The following is a 19822-nucleotide window of genomic DNA, read 5'->3' as shown; positions in this document are numbered from 1 at the left end:
CCCTCCCCCAACACTCTCTCTTTTACTCTCTCTCTCTCTCTCTCTCTCTCTCTCACACACACACACACACACACACACACACACACACACACACACACTCTCTCTCTCTCTCAGTGAGACAGCCTCTGTCTCCGTTCCGAGAAGGGACGAGAACTTCTCAATGGTCTGATGAAAAGACTGTTTTTTTGGTCCCAAGATTCAAGGTAGCGGAGGTCTCTGGCAGCAAAAGGTATTGTAGGAGTCACAGCTATGGCACCTGGGCCATTTCTCAGACAGTCGATGGAATCAGCCATTTCAGGATGCATTTTTTACCAAAACACAACAAAACAAAACAAAAAAACATTTAAAAAAAAAAAAAAACAGTCTCCAGTTCCTACTACAAGCCTAATTCAGTTAAATTAGGACAGCAAAGACCCAGCCGAATAGAATTCATGGGTAAGCAATAAAAATATCTGTACTTATACTTCTTTTCGAGAAGATTATTGTGAGAAAATGTTGTGATTTTTTTCCACATCTGTCTTGCGATTTGGGAAGAAAGTAGATTGATCACCGTCTGAGATGTGTGACAGCGAAGTACTGTCTGTGCCAATAGAGATTTATGAGAACATTATTTTTAGATTGATTGATAATGTTGGAGAGACTTGAAATGAGCAAACCGGAACGGGGTGGGGCATGCCGTGCCGAAACGGAACCGCACGATTGGGCTGATTTCTGCAAAAGATTCGACACGGGCTGTTTTGAGGTCTGCAAGAGTAAATTGGCTTATCTCCCCCTCTGGGCTCCTTGAACTCGCTGTAACATTGTCCTTGCAGAGGCTATGATAAATGTGAGCGCTTCGGAGAACAACTTGCATATCAGATAAGGCTAATAATAAATCTGATGTGCTCTGTTTTGCAAAAGAGAAGAACCTTAAGCTTCTGGATTTTTCAGCTCTGTCTGGCTTACCTTATTATGAAGGTATGTCTCATAATGAAGAGACTCGGGGGTGGAAAGAGGCGGAATGTCACTCTGACACCCCCGATCCCACTCTGCTAGCACAGAAGTCACCTGACTCCTTTAGATCTTACTCGGGTTTGAACTGATGAATTGTGATTAGTGATGAAATGCAAATAGTGGTTATAGGTCTGGATTCTGGAGCCTGCGAATCCCAACTTTGCCAGTTACTAGGTGTGTGATCGTGACAAGTTACTTGAGACCCAGGCCTGTTTCCTCACCTGAAATATGCAAATAACGGCGATAACACAGTCTTTAGAGTTGTTGTCACAAGAATCAAACAAGCTAATACAAAGGGGTTAGAACAAGTAAGTAGCAGAGGGTGGACCACCTATAAATGTTAGTAGTGTCTTCAAGGTCCATGCTATCTCCAGGGGTCTTTCGTCCTAATTTCGGTGAGCTAAATGGAATTATAGAAAAACCAGCCAAACCATCATATGCTGGCCCTGTCATTGAGAACTTTCTACTTGTTGCAAGTGTTTTCATTTTCTGCATCTTCCCCATCCAAGACTCCAGCGAAGCTTAACATTGAGAGCTCAATTGGTGACTGGTAGGAATGAAGTCGGCCTTCTGTTCTGACATTTTTGACCCTGGGGACTTCTCCTGCGTGATTGTAGTCCCTTTGTGCTAACCACTAGAAGGGTTCTTTCCACCGGAAGTAAGACCTGAGTGACGTTTGTTGTTGGTGGTGTTTTTGTTTGTTCATTTGTTTGTTTGTTTAATGGTGTTAGCATAGCACTGGGCTTGACAGTGTTAATTTCTACTTCTTTGGTTTATCAATAATCCAGATGGATAGGCCATTTACAGATAACTTTTTACTTCACCCTAGCTTTTACGTACTTTCCAATATCCCCAGGTCTTACCACGTCATGTGATTTCTTTACAGGCTCTCGGGGATGTCACCCAGAGAAACAACATCTTAGGAGAGGTGGAAAATGTTGACCCCAAAGACAAATCCTAATCAAAGATGTGCCTTTACTTGTAGCCTAGTCCAAACTTTTTCTGTAAATGGCCAGATAATAAATATGTTCAGTTTCTCAGGCCAAAAAGTCTCTGCCAAACTCAACTCTGCCGTCGTAATGTGAAAGTAGCCAATACCTAAATGAATGTGGCTGCGTTGCAATAAAACTTTAATTGCAAAAGCAATCAGTAGGCAGAATTTGGCTCACAGACTGTAGCTTGCCATACCCTGGCTTGTCATCACCCCCATTTCATAGATTAGGACAGTAAAACACGGGGGGGAGGGAATAACCTGCTAAAAGCCACATGGCTAGGAAGTAGCAAAACTGGGATTCGAACCAAGGCAGCCTAGTTTGCCAGCCTTTGCTTTTAGCTGCTATCTCCAAGCTGCCCTTGGGACACTCATCTCCCGAAGTCCGCCTGACTCGTTCCTCACCTCCGGGAGGGTTGGCTCAGATATGATGTTCTCAGTAAGGGTGTCCTGGAAACCCTCCCATCACCCCCGATTCCCCACACCCTCCTGGACCCCTCTTTATCTCTAGGGCTTATCATTTAGTACAAACTTGCTATGTAACTTAACTCACTTATTTTAATTGTGTCTCATCAGCTTCCTCCACTAGCCGGGAAGCTGCCTTGGGGTGGGGCCCTTTGTTCCGTCCACAAGTGAATCCCCAGGGCCTAGAATAGCACCTGGCCTGCAGAAGGTGCTCATTAGGTATTTGTCGAATGAGAGAGACGCACTTTTACATCATGCTACTGTGAAATTTTGACACCTCGCATAGCGATAACTAGCTAATATACTAAGGCAAAAGGTAAAAATGTACTGCCATACCTACCAACTGTCAGAATTTTCAAAAATTCCCGCTTGAATAAAAGCAGACCAGAATAGACAAATAAAATATAAAAGATCTCTACGATATAGTAAATATGTTAAAACTTCTTAGAGATCTGTTGAGAAGGAGTGGCTGAAAAATTGAGAGGAAGAATTAGCAAATGTTATTCCGTTGAGTTCATAAAGGAATAACCTCTTCTAAGAGTCCAAACAGGGGTGTGACAACTACACAAATACCCTGGACTTTGCCCAGAAGCTCATGAAGAAGGGAGTTCCTTGTCATTGGTGATATGTTTATTTTGGAGTTATAATGAAGTAGGCAGCTCTTTTCAGAAGTGTTGGTCGTGAGCCTGGTCTTGAAACTTGTGCCATGCTTCGGCAACACAATGTGATCATCTGGGCTGTACTAATTATTCATAAATGACGGCTGGCCACAGTAGAAAACAGTTCAAAGAAATTCAGGCCCTGGAATGGTTGATCTAAATGACATGCCATTTTGGGGGCCTTAATTTACTGGTCTGGTCTTTTTTTCTGTTTCTCACCCATACGGAACCATAATTTAGCTGGTTGGCTTGTAAACACCTAGAAACGATGTCTTACTCAGAGTGGAGCCATTGATTCATGAATTCAACATGCATTTCTTAAGAGTTTTTGTTGTCAATAAAACAGCCAGGCTTAAAAAGGGAGATGCAAATTCAGAATAATGATGAATATTAATTATAGCTTATATTGCCACGTATTTAGGGCTTGCTGGGAGCTAGTAGGACTGTACAAGAAATTGACTTACATCATGTCACATGATCACTATGAACCTGAAAGTTAAGTCTTGTTCTTTGCTCCATCTTATTGATGAGGAGACTGAGGTTCAGAGATGTTCTGAATCTTGCCATAGAGCTCATAATCTATTTGAAGCCAAGTCTTTTCCACAATACCAATCTGAACCTCATTGTGCAAAAATAAGAATCACCTGGCAATGCCGGTTTTTTGATGAAGGTGCTTGCGCTCCATTCTTGAAGACCCATATTTTGTAAATCTGCCTTAAAGCCTAGAACCCTGCATCTTCAACAAGAATCACCTGTACGGGGAATTCCACTGTCCTGGATCCTCAGGCCATATTTTGAAAAGCCCTGAATCGCTCCTTGCTGGCTCCTTGGCCTTGGGAAGGTTACAGTTGATTGAGGTTAAAGAAATGCTGCAAGTAGAGACTTGTCTCAAGGACATAAGAAAACAGTGTGGTAGAGACCAAAACCAAAATGATTTCAATCAATTTCATTTTATGGGAAAATCAAGTCTGTTTGGAAAGATGTGATTTCACGCAAAAGAATGACCTTTCTCAATAAATCGCGGATACTAGATTGTTGATTTTTCAGTCTGTCTTTTGCTTCTTTTTCTAAATGTAGAGACATAGACTTCTGATGGAAAGGAAATCTCTTTAGTTAATGCTTTTGGTGAGTTGTTCTCCAGTTAATCTAGATTCCAGTGTATAGAGACTTTTAATTTGCCTCTTTTAATTTGGCTTGTGGGATTTGTGCTTCTTAATGCTAATTCTAAATAACTTCAATGATTCTGTCTGTTTACATTAGATACAGATAGGTTTTAGCCTATATGTTAATCGTGTTAATTCTATAATTTCTCAGTAATGGACCTAATATATTTCTAGCTTAAAAAAATAAAACATTAGAATTGCATGTACCCAATTCGAAAACAAATTCTATTTAAAATTCACAGTCATGGAAATACAGATTGGGTGCAATGAGAGAATTGGGGCGTAGGGGAGGATGCAGATTATTTGATGTGTTCATTACTGCTGATTGACAGGTAGCAAAATGCAATCAGATGGTCGAGGGTGGAGGGCTGAGGGACGGTGATGAGTTCATACAGACTCTTCCAGGTCTGTATATATTCTGTAGGCTTCAGCCATTCAAGTTTGTGGCCTATAATGGAATCCGAGACAATCTTCTCTATTAGCCATAATCAAAACTGTAATTGAATGATATCGTTACTTAAGATGCCGCTCAGTTGATAATAGGTACCTTTGGAGGCACCTGTGAAGTCCCTCTTTCTTTGTTCCTTGATAACCTTCTCTGCTAGGAAAATTGTTTTTTCAGCCAGAGGCAAAGGATTTGTTTAAGAACCAGTTGGCTCTGGAAAGAGTATTACCTGCCTCCTTCAGAAAATGACTGTCCCAGGGCCTGACCAATGCAGACGCCCTGTTTCCAAGAAAGCACCACACTCTTTTCTGGCTATAGCCATCCGCCCAGCCATCAGCTGCTACAGAACCGGTCTTGGGGGAGAAAGTAACTCCAAAATTGAAGTTGTTACAAATAGGCCAAGGCTTCTTTTATTTTTTTAATCTTTTGGTTAAAAATTCCAGATTTACTAAAGGAGTTAAAAACATCTAAGAAGTTAAGAATCACAGGCCGTAATAGATAACGGACTAAGAGAAATTGAAAGCATCACATTTTACCTTTTATGATGCTAAGTGTAGTCATTTGTGAAACAGTTTCAAGACTATGTATGACTTGATCGCATGGGAACTGTTTCAGTTGCAAAAAGAAAATGAAGGCTCAAGAAAGATGTAAAACTGGCCGGGTACTGTTCTGCCAGATTTGGGAGTGTATTTTATTTATTTATTTTTTAAAATAAAATATCGCTTTAAGAATGTCAAAACTTGAACATCTTCCTTCTTCCCCCATGAAACCTAATTTCCTCTGCCTTTCCTTATCTTGGTGATTAGTGTACCATCGTCCCAGTGGCTCAGGCTAGATCCATAAGTCATTCTAGACTTCGCCTCTCCCACCACCCCCACTGCATCTGATTTGTCCCTGAGCATCTATCTATGTTGTTCTAAATGTCTCACTGTTCAAATATGAGTCATCATCTTACTTAGCCCTGCATCTTTTCTGATCTCTACGTCTTCGACCTGCTCCCTCCCTCAATTCTTTCGGAAATTCGTTTCCAATATTCTTTCCTATATGTGGATCTGAGCATGTTCCTCTTCGACCGACCCGGAGGTTTCTCCATGGCTAGCCATCACCTGCTGAGTAAAATCCAATCGACTTTGCAATGCCTGCAGAGAGAGACCTCCAGGATCTGGCCTGACTTTTGCATGGCTTCGCCTCCCGCTGTTTTCCTCCTTTCAGCCTTATAATTTCTCAAAACAAGCCTGTTCTCTCAAATTCATTTGCCTCGGCAGCCACTATTTTGTTTTCTGTTTTTGTTTTTTGTTTTTTCCCAATGTTGCGTTTCTACTGGGCAAACCCTTACCCCTCTAGTTCAACTTTTAAGTCTCCACTGAAACACCACCTTCTCTATAAAGCCCTTCTTGATCCCCAGACAAATGTCAAGGCCTTTTCTTCCAGGGGCCCTGCTATATTTGGTACTTATTTCTAGTATCACAATCTCCATATTTTATGGATTGCAAATGTTCTTTCTACCAAAATTCAACTCCTTAAGGACAGGTGCGCATTCAGTTCTGTTTGAATTAATTAACCAAGAGGACATAGTAAATAAAAATAAAATGTACCTTCTAGGGATTGGTTTGTTGCAGTCAGAAGCTATGGTTCAGAGGTTGGCAAACTACGGTCCGCTGGTCTTCTGCCTTTGTTTGTAAATGAAGTTTTATGGGAACACAGCCACACTCATTCATTTATGGATTGTCTATGGCTGCTTTCCTGCCACAGTGGCAAAACTGAGTAGTTTTGACAGGGTTTGAGAGAGACCACATGGCCCACAAAGCCCGAAGTATATACTGTCTGGCCTTTTACAGAAAAAGATAGCCAACTCCCGCTATATATAGATAAATGAGCCCATTGGAGGCAATATTTTAAAATGTTCTTTAAAAATAGGTATATAATTCTATTTTGACACCTTAAAAAGCAGTTGACTCTCTTAGATACCTAAACTTCATACGTGGAACTCATCGACTCATCTGGAACTTCCCATTTGGGGAGGGGAAAAAAACAATTCACTGATATTGTGCCTTGTGGTACCCTCAAGTTAAAGGGTGTGAGCAAAAGTACACCCAAGGCCTGGGTCCCCAACTCCTAACTGTCTAAAGTTGTGCTTGATCCAGTTATACCAAAACAAGAAAAAAGAAAAAATCCAAAGTACGGTGGACCCGGAAGCATTTTCCTCAGTTCTCCAAATGTGACCCCAGTCTACCCACTTCGCCTAGATTGGCTCACTCGCTCCCCTCCCCCACCTCATTGGCACACCCCGCTCCCTGAGCCTCTCGTGTGCTCCTGTTAATCTTCCTCATTATTCTCTGGATGCAAATTCATACATGTAAAGACAAACAAACAAAAAGCCCTCACTTCCTTTCCCCCCACTCAGACGTGGCCTTCTCTGTGAGGTCTTTCCTGGCCGCTCGATCTCCAGCTGCGTGTCCTTGTCCCCTCCTCACACTGCCAACCCCTCCGTGGCTTGGGGTTTCCTCCCTAGCAGTTATACCATTATTTAACTCAATATACCCTTTATTTACCTTATTTTCTGCCCCTACCAGAGTATGATCTCTCCCTTTGTTTACTAAATGGATAAATAAATAAATGAAATCCCAGATAAAGAGGAAAAATATCAAAGCATTAACACAGTGCCATTCACTCTTTGGAGTGAACATTCTAGACAGGAATTTGCTGCGATTAGGGAGCAAAGGTATCTTAATAGTGCAGGGGCCGGTCTTTCTGCCTTCCTTCTTTAAGGGTGAGAGGTAAGGACAGTGACGTCTTAGGGGACTCCTTAAGTGTCACGCCCATCTGCAACAAGTCCTCAGCAGTGCCTGTGGGGCCAGCACTTTTCCTTTCTTCTAAAACTTTTCTCGATTGTTGATGAAACAATAGGTCCCCTGGCTGATACCTGTCACTCACAGGGAGTCCTGCTGGGTAAGGGGACATTGGGTTTCACAGGACTGTGAAGTATTGTTTCTTACCATCACCTTCTCACTGTGTGAATGAGGGTAGAGCCATTCGCTCTGAGTGGACATCCGGGATGTGCGTGCGTGCACAGGATTGTGGGAATCTCTGTTTTGATTCTTTGATGTCGAGTAATTTATCATTCAATGTCTCCATAAATATTTGTACTTCTCGTTGATCATATCTCTGTACTTCTTGTGCTCAAAATAACTCATTAGTGTTCTGTAAATAGAAATTTAGTATTTATAATTTAACATAGAGTTGAAGGGCATAAGTTTTTTTAGCTTGAGTCCTAGTTCTTTCTAGATCTTATAGGTTTTATGTTTGGGAGAAATTACTTAATCTCCCCAAACCTCAATTGTATCTATATTAAATAATATGTACATATATATGTATTACTATAATATTAATATGATGTATCATAAGTACAGACTGTCCTTGACTTACAGTAGTTTGACTTAGGATTTTTCAACTTATGATGATGCTACAGCGATACACAGTTAGTACAGACTGTACTTCGAATTCTGAATTTTGATCTTTTCCTGGGCTAGCGATATGCGCTGCGACAATCTCGTGATGCGACACTCTTGCGATGCTGGGCGATGACAGTGAGGCCCAGCCCCCAGATAGGCATGCGATCAGTAAGATAAACAACCAGTACTGCAGTGGACAATGTTGCTTGTGTGTTTTGGACATTGCATTCTAAGCTCGTTTAAGATAGGCCAGGCTAAGCTGTGATGTTCGGTAGCTTAGGTGTATTAAATGCATTTTCGACTTACGATATTTTTGAATCGCAATGGGTTTATTGGGATGGCACCTCATTGTAAGTCAAGGAGTATCTGTATATATTATAATAATGTATCATAATTATATATTAAAATTAAAATATGTTATGTATTATAACTATATTATATCATATAATGTTATTGTATTATTCAATGTTCTGTTAGATAGCGTTAAAAATGGTAACCAGCTCATCAGGTTGTCGGAGGGAGTGATGGAAAAGCCCCGGGCACAGTCACTGGTGCAGGGCATCTGTCAACACACACGCACCCTCCCGTATCCCGCATGCGTGGTGGCTATTGGTGGCCATTTTCCCTGTTACAAAACTAAAAAATGTCCATATGTTCCCATCAAAGAGCAGCAGTAGGACCCTCGAAACACCTTTCTGCGCAGTTTCCTTTGGCCCGTGTGTGCATCATTACATGGCATCGGGTGACCCAGCAGGTCCCTGAGATTTTGATTTTTGCAACTGACTGAGAAAATCCACGGTCAACTAAAAGTGGGTCTGATTTTAGGGATCGAGAGCCAATTTCGAAGCAAAATGATGGCGTTTGCTTGACGTTATTACTAAGAGAGAGCAGGATGTTTGTGAGATGCAGGCAAACTGAGTAACCCTGGCTGTTTCCCCTTGGTCTGCAGGGTGACTTTACCTGGAACAGCATGTCTGGCCGCAGCGTGCGGCTGAGGTCGGTCCCCATCCAGAGTCTCTCAGAGCTGGAGAGAGCCCGGCTGCAGGAAGTGGCTTTTTATCAGTTGCAGCAGGACTGTGACCTGAGCTGTCAGATCACCATTCCCAAAGGTAAGGCCTTGTCTGTCACTCTGACAATGACTCTGCCACAGCCGCAAGCTACAAACTCATCTCACACCTAACACAACACAGGAAGGACGCTCCAGCTTCGTGATCATTGGCAGGCATTAGTGTCCATTTTGAAAGACAGGTTTAAGTGGGGCAATTTACATGTCATCTAAGTTTACGTCAAGGGAAGGTCAGCTAGGGCCTTTAAAAAGAAAAGCCCTGTGTCGCTCAACAATCTATGTGGCTTCAGAACAACCAATTAAAAAGGAGTTTCAGAAAGGTCAACTTAAAGGGTTTGAAGAAAAACCGCATCTGTCTTAACATGATTTCAAATTAACCAGTTGAAAAGAATGTTTTAGCAATCAGCTAAACTTCTCGTTTGACCTTATGCAAACCCAGAATCAGGGATTATACCAATGCTAACTCATTTTTTAAAACTAATTAATTAATTTTTTTATGGTGATATTGGTTAACGAAATCCAATAAGTTTCAGCTGTACACTTTAAGAGTAAGGCATATATATGTTTACACTGTGTGTTCACCTCCCATAGTTAGATTTCTTTTATCACCACATATTTGACCCCTTTTACCCCATCTACCTCCCCCTTGCCCCCACCCCCTATCCGCTTGTAACCATTAGTTTATTGTCAATGTCCGTGAGTCTCAGTTTACTTGTCCTCTTCATTTGTTGCTTTGAGGTTTATATCCTATATATAAGTGATATCACGTGGTTTTCAACTTGTTCTGTGGGGTTCATTTTACTTAGCATGATTATCTCAAGGTCCATCCATGTTGTCACAAATGGTGGTATTTCATCTCTTCTTATGGTTCAGTAATATTCCACTGTATACATGTACCACAGCTTCTTTAGCCAATCATCTATCGTATGACACTTCAGTTGCTTCTATGTCCTGGCCACCGTGAATAATGGTGCTATGAACATCGGTGTGCAAATATTTTTTTTGGATATGGGTTTTCGAGTCTTTGGGATAAATACCCAGTAGAGGGATTGCTGGATCATATGGTAGATCAATTCTGAGTTGTTTGAGGAACCTCCATACTGTTTTCCATAGCGGCTGTACCAATTTGCAGTCCCACCAGCAGTGTATGAGGGTTCCTTTTTCTCTGCATCCTCTCCAACACTCGTTATTACTTGTCCTGTTGATTATAGCCATTCTAACAAGTGTGAGGTGTCATTTTTATTTAGTCCTTCACCTGGCACGTCTGAGCTGGGGGTTCACCGCTCTGACATGGGAGCCAGTGCAGGCCTGGCCGGCTGAGTTTTTGCAGACACAGATCCTGATTCTGCTAAAGATGAGAAGTGTGTATTTGAAATTCATTTATCCGTAAAGGTCTGTTTCTGATTGTTTACCACCTTCTGTAGGGGCACTTTACAGTGTATATTCGTGTGTAGCAGGAAGGTGATCTGAGGTTATAATGTTATACAAATAGGGTAAGCCCACCATAAAAGCTGGCGTGCCTGGAACGTGAAGAAAGCGGAAGGGGGTAGCGGACATCTTGAACGCTAGAAGATCATTTTGGGGGATTTCAGTATCTGCGGAACTCCTACTTTGTTTTCTTCTATTAGGGGGCTGAGGGGATGCTTTGTGAGTATTTATTCATAAACTAATCCATGTCATATTATCCACACGCACACACAGATATGTGGTTCTCAACAAGGGGTGATTCTGCCCTCTATCCCCGCGATAAATCTGACAGTGTCTGCCAACACTTTTAGTTGTCACAGCCTGAGGAAGGATGCAGCTGACATCTAGTGGGTAGAAGCCAGGATGCTGTCAAACATCCTATAATACACACGACAGTCCCCCGCACCAAGCATTGCCAGGCCACAGGTGTCCAAGTGCGGTGGTCGAGCGGCCTTGATATACACGTAGACACGTACTCTCAGTCTGTCAACAACCGTGCCGGTGGCGCTGTTTGCGTGGCTCATCTGTGGCTCCTGGAAAGGGCACTGGCTTGGGAGCCTGAAGATCAAGGAGTGAGGACTTGCCCCCTCACTTCCCCAAGCATGAGCTGGGGCATTCGCCTCTGAGGCTCCATTTGGTTGACTAGAAAGAGAAGCCCAAAAACGCTGACCACATGGAGGTTTCCAGTGGATGTTGATTCTTAGGGCCACTGTCCTTCTTTACGCTGGAATCTGGGACCGCTGGAGGTCACAACAGAGTTCAGAAGGGAGCGGGAGATGAGGGCAGGGGGCTGGGGGATCGGGCGCATCTCGCTGGCTTCGGCTCCGCTCCATTAGCTCCCTCGTCGCGCTCTGCTTGCCCCTACAATCACAGCCAGGCCCCCCTTGGAGGAATCTCTCCCCCCGTTATACCTTTCCAGGCTAATCTAACACATAGAGACCCTCAGCATAATGAAGAAGAAAACCACTTTGGCAACTGGTGAAAAATGAGTACTAAGGACTGTCAGGTCGGTCACTGCTGCCGCCTGGTACAGACTCAGCCTGCCCCGCCTTGTCGAGGTCTGGTGGTGGGGTGGAGATGCGGCCTGCCCTCCCCTTCCCAGTAATTCACAAGGTGGCCCAGGTGGGCCCGAGACTCCTAGTTCCCTTTCACAAACACAGATGTTCTTTCAGTTCCTTAAACAAAAAAACAATGTTGTTGACAAACCCAATTTGTAGTGAAGGGAACGATGACTCTAAAAAATTATGTCAAACCTAGATTGAATGTACATCAGATATCAGGGAACAAATATTCTTTGCAGCTTTGTTTTTAAACCCAGTTAATTTAATGTTTCTCTCTGTTCCTGCTTTTTAAAGAGTCTGAGAAATAAATCACCTTTACCAAACAGTTTTGTAAAACTTGCCTGCTGGAAGTTCTGTCTTCGTGGCTTATTTCTGAGACTGTGGTTCCTAGCACGTTCAGAAAAAGACGTGCTCTATCAAGGTGTTCAGGAGTTACTTTGATATTTTCTATCAAAATGGGAACAAATGATTTACAAATAGTTCCTTGCTTATGAAGGAGAGCTGGGACTATGTGGCTGGTTGGGAAAAAATAAACATCACCTAGGAGTTCTGAAGCTATTGTTTTGTGCAAATGATTATAGACGGCAAATATTTACTAAGATCTTTCAAATGCGTGGCCTGTGCCGAGGGCTGTGATGGCGACTTTGGTCTGAGGGTGGCCTCTTGGTTCCATGCGAACCCCCTAGAGGAACTTGTAAACAAGGTCAGATCCTCTGTGTGATTTACTTACCCAAGAATGTAAATACGGAGGCCAGGGCCTACGGCCTAAAGAAATGATACCAAGCCCAGTGAGACAATGAGTATAATGAAAATGAAAACATGCTCAAACTCGCCTTTCTGTTCTTTGTCACTTTAGGACTATTGTAGGGAATTATTTACGGGCATCTGTTTAAAGAACCCCGTCCCTCGGTGAGACCGGTGTCGCCAGGGCTCAGATGAACGATATTATGACATATTTATCAGCTGCTGGGTGGGATTCACCGCAGAGAGGGAAGAATCGGAGATTGGGTCATTGGAAAGTTACTCAGGTGATTTCCTAGATTGTACTGCAGGCGTGCGACCCAGGGCACAAGTAGATGCTTTGACTTTCTTCTGAGCTATGGTAATGGGTGGACATCGGTTATATGGGTACAGATACAAGTAGATTACGAGATGGTAGCGGAGCATGTGGAATTACCTTTCCACTCTCAGTGAATTAGGAAGCGATTTCATGTGCTAGGTGTGAGGATGGGAAGGAGGTCCCGGAAGTATGAGGGGGGAGGAAGGGAGTGGGAGGGAGGGCGGCGGATGCACAGGCAATGTTGTAGGATCGCAGGGCGGTACGTAACGTGCATCTGAGGTTAGATGCTAGGAATTTAAATCACAAAATATACATCCTGGCAGCTTAAGATTACTGAAGGAAAACACCCCATTTCGCACTTTAAAGTCGCCAGCCCTGGTTAACTCAGATCTCTTCTCACTGGAGTTAGGATTTTCTAGTCAACTTCATTGATGGTGGAGAGGGACATGGCATTGGAGAATAATCTGTAGGAGGCAGAACACTGGCCTCCAGAGATGGCCATGTCCTAGTCCTGGAACCTGTGAACGTGTCACCTCACATGCCAGAAGGGATTTCACAGACGGGGTCAGTTAAAGTCCTTGAGATAGTGAGACCACCTTGGATGATCTGGGAGGTCCCAAACTAATCCCACAGAGACTTAAAAGCTGAGAATCTTTCTCTGCTGTAGTCAGAGAGAGAGATGACCGTGGAGGATGGTCATAGAGATGCGCCGTTGCTGGCCGTGAAGACAGAGGAAAGGCGCATGAGCCAAGGAATGCAAGCAGCCTGTAGAAGCTGGAAAAGGCAAGGGAACAGATCCTCCTTAGAGCTTCTAAAAAAAGACCACAGCACTGGTAACACCTTGATTCTAGTCCAGTGAGACTCATTTCAAACTTCTGCCCTCCAGAAATATTAGATAATAAATTTGAGTTATTTAAGCCACTGAATTTGTGGTCATTTGTTACAGCAGCGATAGGAAACAAATCCAATTTCCAAGGGACTGATTGTAATCCCGGGCCATGGAATCTAAGTTGGATAAGAGGAGCAGTTAGGAATAAATAGAAAAGACATATATTTTTGGGGGGGAATAAGAAAAATCAAGAAAATAAAGAGGTTAATTATGTCATTAATGATCTACGAACTGAATGTGATTCCAAAAAACATACCAACAAAATTCGTTTCTGTAATATCGCTAAACTGATGTAAACATCATGTGGGCAAATAATTATGTGAGAGTAGGAAGGAGAAAATATGAAAAAGAGGTCAAATGAAAGTTATCTTTATTCATTTATTAAAATGTCATGAAACTAAGACAATAAAAGAGTAGCGTAAGTAGCGTACTGCTTTACAACAGGCAGATCAGTGGGAGAAAACAGAGTTCAGAAATGAACTAAAATAGATATGAGAATTTATGACATGATAAGCATTGCCTTTCTTGTCATGGGGAAAATGATAGATTATTGTATTTGTGACAATGAGACAACCACTGAGGAGAAAAAGCTGGATTCTGACCTTATTCCTTACATCAAAATAAATTGATATGAAAGAAAGATTTAAAGATTAAAAAATGAAACTATAAATGCACCATAACAAAACATAGCTGGATATTTACACATAACTTACATAAGAAAAGGCACCACCCAGAAAACGTAAAGAGACACATTTCACTACTTAAAAAAAATATATAGTATCACCTGTGCTGCTAACAAATAAATAAATATAAATTTAGAGCACATGTGACAAACTAAAGACTAACTTTTCTACAGAAAGCTTTGTACCAAATTAATATAGGAAAGATAATTAAAATATAGACAAATTACTGGCATCTCACAGAAAAAGGAGAAATGTAAGTGGTTTATCAATATTTGAAAAAATATTCACCCTCATATCCATTAAAGAAACGCAAGCTAAACATCAAGGAGATTTTTTTTCCCTTTGATTAGAATGGCTTCAGAAATTGGATCATATATTTGATGAGAAAACAGATACTCATATACTGTTGGTAGGAGTCTAATTGTGGCAGCAACTTACAAAGCAATTTGGCAACATATAATGTAAATGGCCCAACAGTTCTAATAAGAATATATCTCACAGACATATACTTGTATTTGTTAAGGTGCCTTAACACTGTAAGTTTTTTCTTAGGCAGCATCCAGTACAGGTTGGCCATGAGGGTCAGGAGGGTGAACTCTGCTCCATGCAGTTATTCAGGGCCCTAGGCTTCTCACCTCTTGTGGCTCCTCCCTCCTCTATAGCCATTCAGCCAGGAGACACACACACTAAAAACTAATAAGATTTCTATAAACCATATGAGATGATTGATGAGCTTAATTTGTCACCCCTTCTAAACCGAAGATATTTTGAGAAGGGATTTTCAAAGATTCTGTAGAGAACCTAGAGAAATGTTTAGTGGTAGAAATCAGAAGACCTTTCGGTGGGAGGGATCATATCTATCAGTAATGTTCTCTCTGTGAGCCTGACGTTGCCCCATGGAGGCAGCCATGGAATGTTTCTGGCCGGTCAAAGGCTGCTCTTGCCATAGGCTCTCGGGTCAGACTTTGTAGTCTGTACACAGGCCAGTCCTTAACAGCAGAACCAGGAAACAAATGTGGAGAGCATGGTTCGGAAATTAAGCATCACCTCATGGCCTGCACGAACTTTTCATTTATTCCAAACACATGAATGGAGTACAATTGATACATCAGGTAGTATGTTAGGCTCGATTAAGATTATTTTGATAGCTTTTTAGTGGGCAGGGTTTAGCAAACCAGCCCACTGGCCAAACCCAGCTCACCATCTGTTTTTGTAAATAAAGTCTCATTGGAATACAGTCATGCTCGTCCATTTACATATCGTCTCGGAGTTATGACAGCTCATATGCCTCAAATGTTTAGTATCTGGCTCTTTACAGGAGAAATTTGCTGACCTCTGGTCTTAAGTAAAAGGAAAAGAAGTGACTGATTTCTCCCACCGTCAGTGTAGCAGGTTAGTGTAGGCGATGTGGCTTAACCTCATTATATTGTAAACGAAGGGCCTAAAGCCCAGTCATTCCATAAGAGCGAAATGCGTATTCATGTTTCCTTTAGTGCTGTTTTTTCTCACTTGCTTCAGTTAATTTCCGATATCACGATTGAAAAAGGCTTTGTTTATATATTTTGAAAACAGGATCATGGAATGAGGAATAGCTGATGGTTTAAGAAAATGTGGACAAGAGTCTAATAAAAGAGTACCCTGACGCCTCGAAATTGCTCAATTATATGGCTTCCTTATAAAGCGGTCGCTCACCATTGTCCCTTAGGCAATGTAAAACCCAAGTAAACAACTCGATGAAATCAAGAAAATGATATTCTTGGTAGGCGAACACTGTAGCTTCCTTTGATTCGTGATTTAAATGTTGATTTAAAAAAGTAAGGACAACCTGGTGGGCAAAGAAATCAAGCTTGGGTATTTATGTAACAACCCAAGACAGAAAAAACAGAACTCTCTTATTTCTACGTTATTCTTGCTGGCAATGTTCAGTCGAAGAAGTGATATACTAGGACTGTTTATGAAAGCTTTTCGTGTAAATAAAAATGACGTCGAAACCTGGGGTAAAATCCACAAACCACTGTAGATAGAAATGCTGATAGAAACACACACAACCAAAAAAAGGTTAGACCACTGGGCTTCGAGGCCATCAATAAAGGTCTCTATCGTGTGAGCTGCAGTGTTAGTTGTACCTTCTGTGTGTTCACAGTTCCCTGTTCTGTGATCTTCCCAGAGGACTGTGACTTCCCGTGGAGTAAGACTAGATCTCATTTGTCTTTGAATCTGGAACACGGGTCCACTGCCCCTTAGCAAATCGTTGAGAAAGCGCATGCGTATATCCTCCTTTAAAATTAACCTCCTTCCTTCATTCTTCTCTATCTCTCTAAAGCGAATCAGTCACCTTTCTCTCATTTTCCCCAATATTCCCAGTAATGATTTAGAGATAACCTCAGTGCTTCTCTACTGCTCCACCCATGCTCGCTTTCCAACTTCAATGGATGGACGCAAAGGGTTGATGTGAGGCTTAAATGAGGTAATAACCATGATGAGCTTAAAACATCTCCCAAAATCTTATATCCTGCCAAAGTTACCCATCACCGTTACATTGTCGTTATCACCATGACCATATCACCCTCGCTTATATCTGCCCTCAACCCTAGACACTTTATCATTGTGTCTCACCTTAACCATAGCCATGAACCCTCAGCTGCCTTCCTCAGTTCATGGTTTCACGCCCTCATTCTGCCCGCCACACCTAAAACCAACACGGTAATCTTTAACCACCGAATCTGCTCCTTCGTTGGAAAAACAACAAAAAACAAATAACTCTTGAGGCCCTCTGTTGCGTACTGATCTCAAAAGCCATTTATGATAGTATTGCATAGAAAAGAAGAAATCCATTTTGTTCATGGCTTGTTCTAGGAATGTATCACAGATTTAAGGTTATTTATCTTAGAACGGTAGGTTTCAAACTTTTTGTCCACAGTTGATGGTAAGAAGTACATTTTACATCTCATCCCAGGAAACATATGAACCAAATGGTACTTATCTTTGTCAGAGATACACTTTAATATTTTCTGTAACTTCTCTCCTATTATCCTCTATTTGAGTCTGTCATTTTCTAAAAAACACTTGTCGTGACTCACATTTTCGTGATTCACTAATAGGTTATGACCCACGATTTGATTAGCGCAGTCTTAGAAGGCAGATGGGCTGGAGAAGAGGCAATCAAGAGGAAAAGAATAAAAGTGTCAGTGTGGAAAACTTTTGATTATCCTTTGCCGTGGCTCTTACGGCCTTGGAAGGTGGATGGAGCGTTGTTTCTGTAGGGCCACAGGGACGAACCTCGGCTAGGCCCTCGGCTTAAGCATCTGATGCCTTCTCTGCCTAGAGCTCAGCCATGGAATGCCAGCCAGAGGCCTTCCTGTGCTGCTTCATTGCTCTCTCTCCTACTCCAAAGCCAGGTGGACAGCCTGGAGGAGGTACATATGTGGCTTTAGGATTAAAAGAGGTAGACGTCTCTAAATTTAGGAGGCTACAGAGTCATGCCAGAAGTAGTCCACATCCTCAAGGAGTCAATAGAGAAAAGACAACTACATCAATCATGTTGGAAGAGCAGTAGATATCATCTATCCAAGTGACCTCTGGTGACCCTTACAGACAGAAGAAGTCGCCTCATCTTCCTATTCCAGTAAAAGCCAGAAATGACGGAGAGGTTTCTCTGCAGGTTCTTTTGTAATTTTCTCCTTGGATGCTCTCCTCTGTACCCCAGGGCTTTTATCATGTCAAGTTCTCAAGTGTGCGCTGCTGGGTGATTTTGTTCTGATGCCAAGCGGACAGGCCAGTACGATAGTGTGTGGTCCTTTAAGCCGTATGCTTTGTGCCTTCATATTCCATTATGGCCCCCTTCATATTCTCAGACAATATAGTTTTCTATCCAAGACCTTGTCCCTATTGGTCACATTTACACGTATTTATATATCTTTTTTGGAGCAGCAACTAGTATTGCAAAAGGCTTTGGCATCTTGGACAAAGCTTTTGTCATTGCAGTCTCTGAAATATTCTGGCACCTTTCAAAGATTTCAAGAGTACACCATTCTCTCTGTTGGGATCGTGGCCCAAAAGTAAACTTGATAATTGCAAAGAATGTTCCATCCTCGAAATGTGAAATATGAACAGCGGCTTCCATTTTTGCTTTTTTCTTAGTTTCCCCATGGGCAAAACAAAGGCGAATAAGTATTAACTGAAATTAAATACCAAGTGTTCTTTTTAAACCAATCAGTCTTTTCAGATAATTTGAAATTGAGCCCTCAAAATTATTTTAAAAATTCAATTAGTGGGTGTTTATAAATTTTTTACGAATGGAAATTCTGGAAAAGTAGTTTAAGACGTCTTCACTTAAGATAGGAGTAGGCAAACCACAGCCCAATGGCCAGATCCAGCCCGCTGCCTGTTTTTGTAAATAAAGTTTTATTAAAACAAAGCTACACTCATTTCTTCGTTGTTTCTGTATTGTCTAAGGCTGTTAGTTGCTACAACAGTGGAGTGGAGACCATAGGGCCCACAAGGCTGAGGATATTTATAGAAAAAGCTTACTGACCTCTGATTTAAGAGATTAGCATTAATTTGATATAGCAATTTACAGTCATTTCAATTTCTTCACTATCTTCATTTTGAAATCATTGTGTTTTAGTGATCATACCTTCGTAACTCTCAGATGTTTCAGTGTTTATTTCATATGTCACCAAATATTTTTTCAAAGTGAGTAATAAATTCCTTTGGTGGCACTAAACAAGAAAAAGAACTGAATATTTTTATGAATTGCTTTAACAACTGATGCCACCATGCAGTGTATAGGAATGTAAGTAAATTAAATGGACGACTTTAATAATAAGTCAGTCTCCAGTGGAGATTATTAGCTTTGTTATCACTATCTGATTTGATAACTGAGAACTTAGCAGTATTTATCTTTAAGGACTTATTTACAGATTTACAATTCTTTGTAAACTGATCTCCTTCCTCTTACCCCCCTTATTTTAGATCTCACCCAATACACCCAAATTCAAAACTTCCAGGATGTCTTTTTCAGGGATGCCTGGCATTACATGATAAGGTTGGTTCAAATGTAAGTAGAAAATACAGCCCACCACAGAGTTTTGTATTGCGCTCTGTTAGGATGCTTTGGCTGCAAATTATGGAAACCAAACCAAAAGTGGCTTAAGCAATAAAGAAATTGATTATATTACTTTCCAGGGAGCCCACAGATAGGCTAATGAATGCAGTGGCCTTCCATCTTTCTTCCCTGCCATCCTCGGTGGGCCACTGTGTTCTTAGGCTGGCTTCCTTCATTGTCACAAAATGGCTGCAGCAGCCTCTGACATCACTGCTCTTTGTGGCAGCGTGAAGAGGTAGAGAAGTGTTTTTACTGCTACCTCCCGGGAGACTTCCTCCCCGCCTAACGCCCTAGAATTGCAACACCTGCCAGTGCCCAAAT

At 41.8% G+C, this 19822-nt stretch overlaps 1 protein-coding gene across 2 annotated transcripts in view; it reads left to right on the top strand.

Moving 5' to 3' along the window:
* Positions 1-19822, top strand: part of ARHGAP6 (Rho GTPase activating protein 6) — a 436053-nt gene that overhangs the window by 347246 nt on the left and 68985 nt on the right. For both annotated transcript variants that reach the window (XM_036226473.1, XM_016131718.2), the window contains exon 2: positions 9118-9277. In XM_036226473.1, the coding sequence (XP_036082366.1) occupies positions 9118-9277 (160 nt within the window). The remainder of the gene's footprint in view (positions 1-9117; positions 9278-19822) is intronic.

The sequence above is a fragment of the Rousettus aegyptiacus genome, unplaced genomic scaffold, assembly GCF_014176215.1.
Source record: "Rousettus aegyptiacus isolate mRouAeg1 unplaced genomic scaffold, mRouAeg1.p scaffold_m13_p_9, whole genome shotgun sequence".
Taxonomy (NCBI): domain Eukaryota; kingdom Metazoa; phylum Chordata; class Mammalia; order Chiroptera; family Pteropodidae; genus Rousettus; species Rousettus aegyptiacus.
Note: the sequence above shows the minus strand (reverse complement) of the source record. Positions and strands in the feature narration are given on the sequence as shown.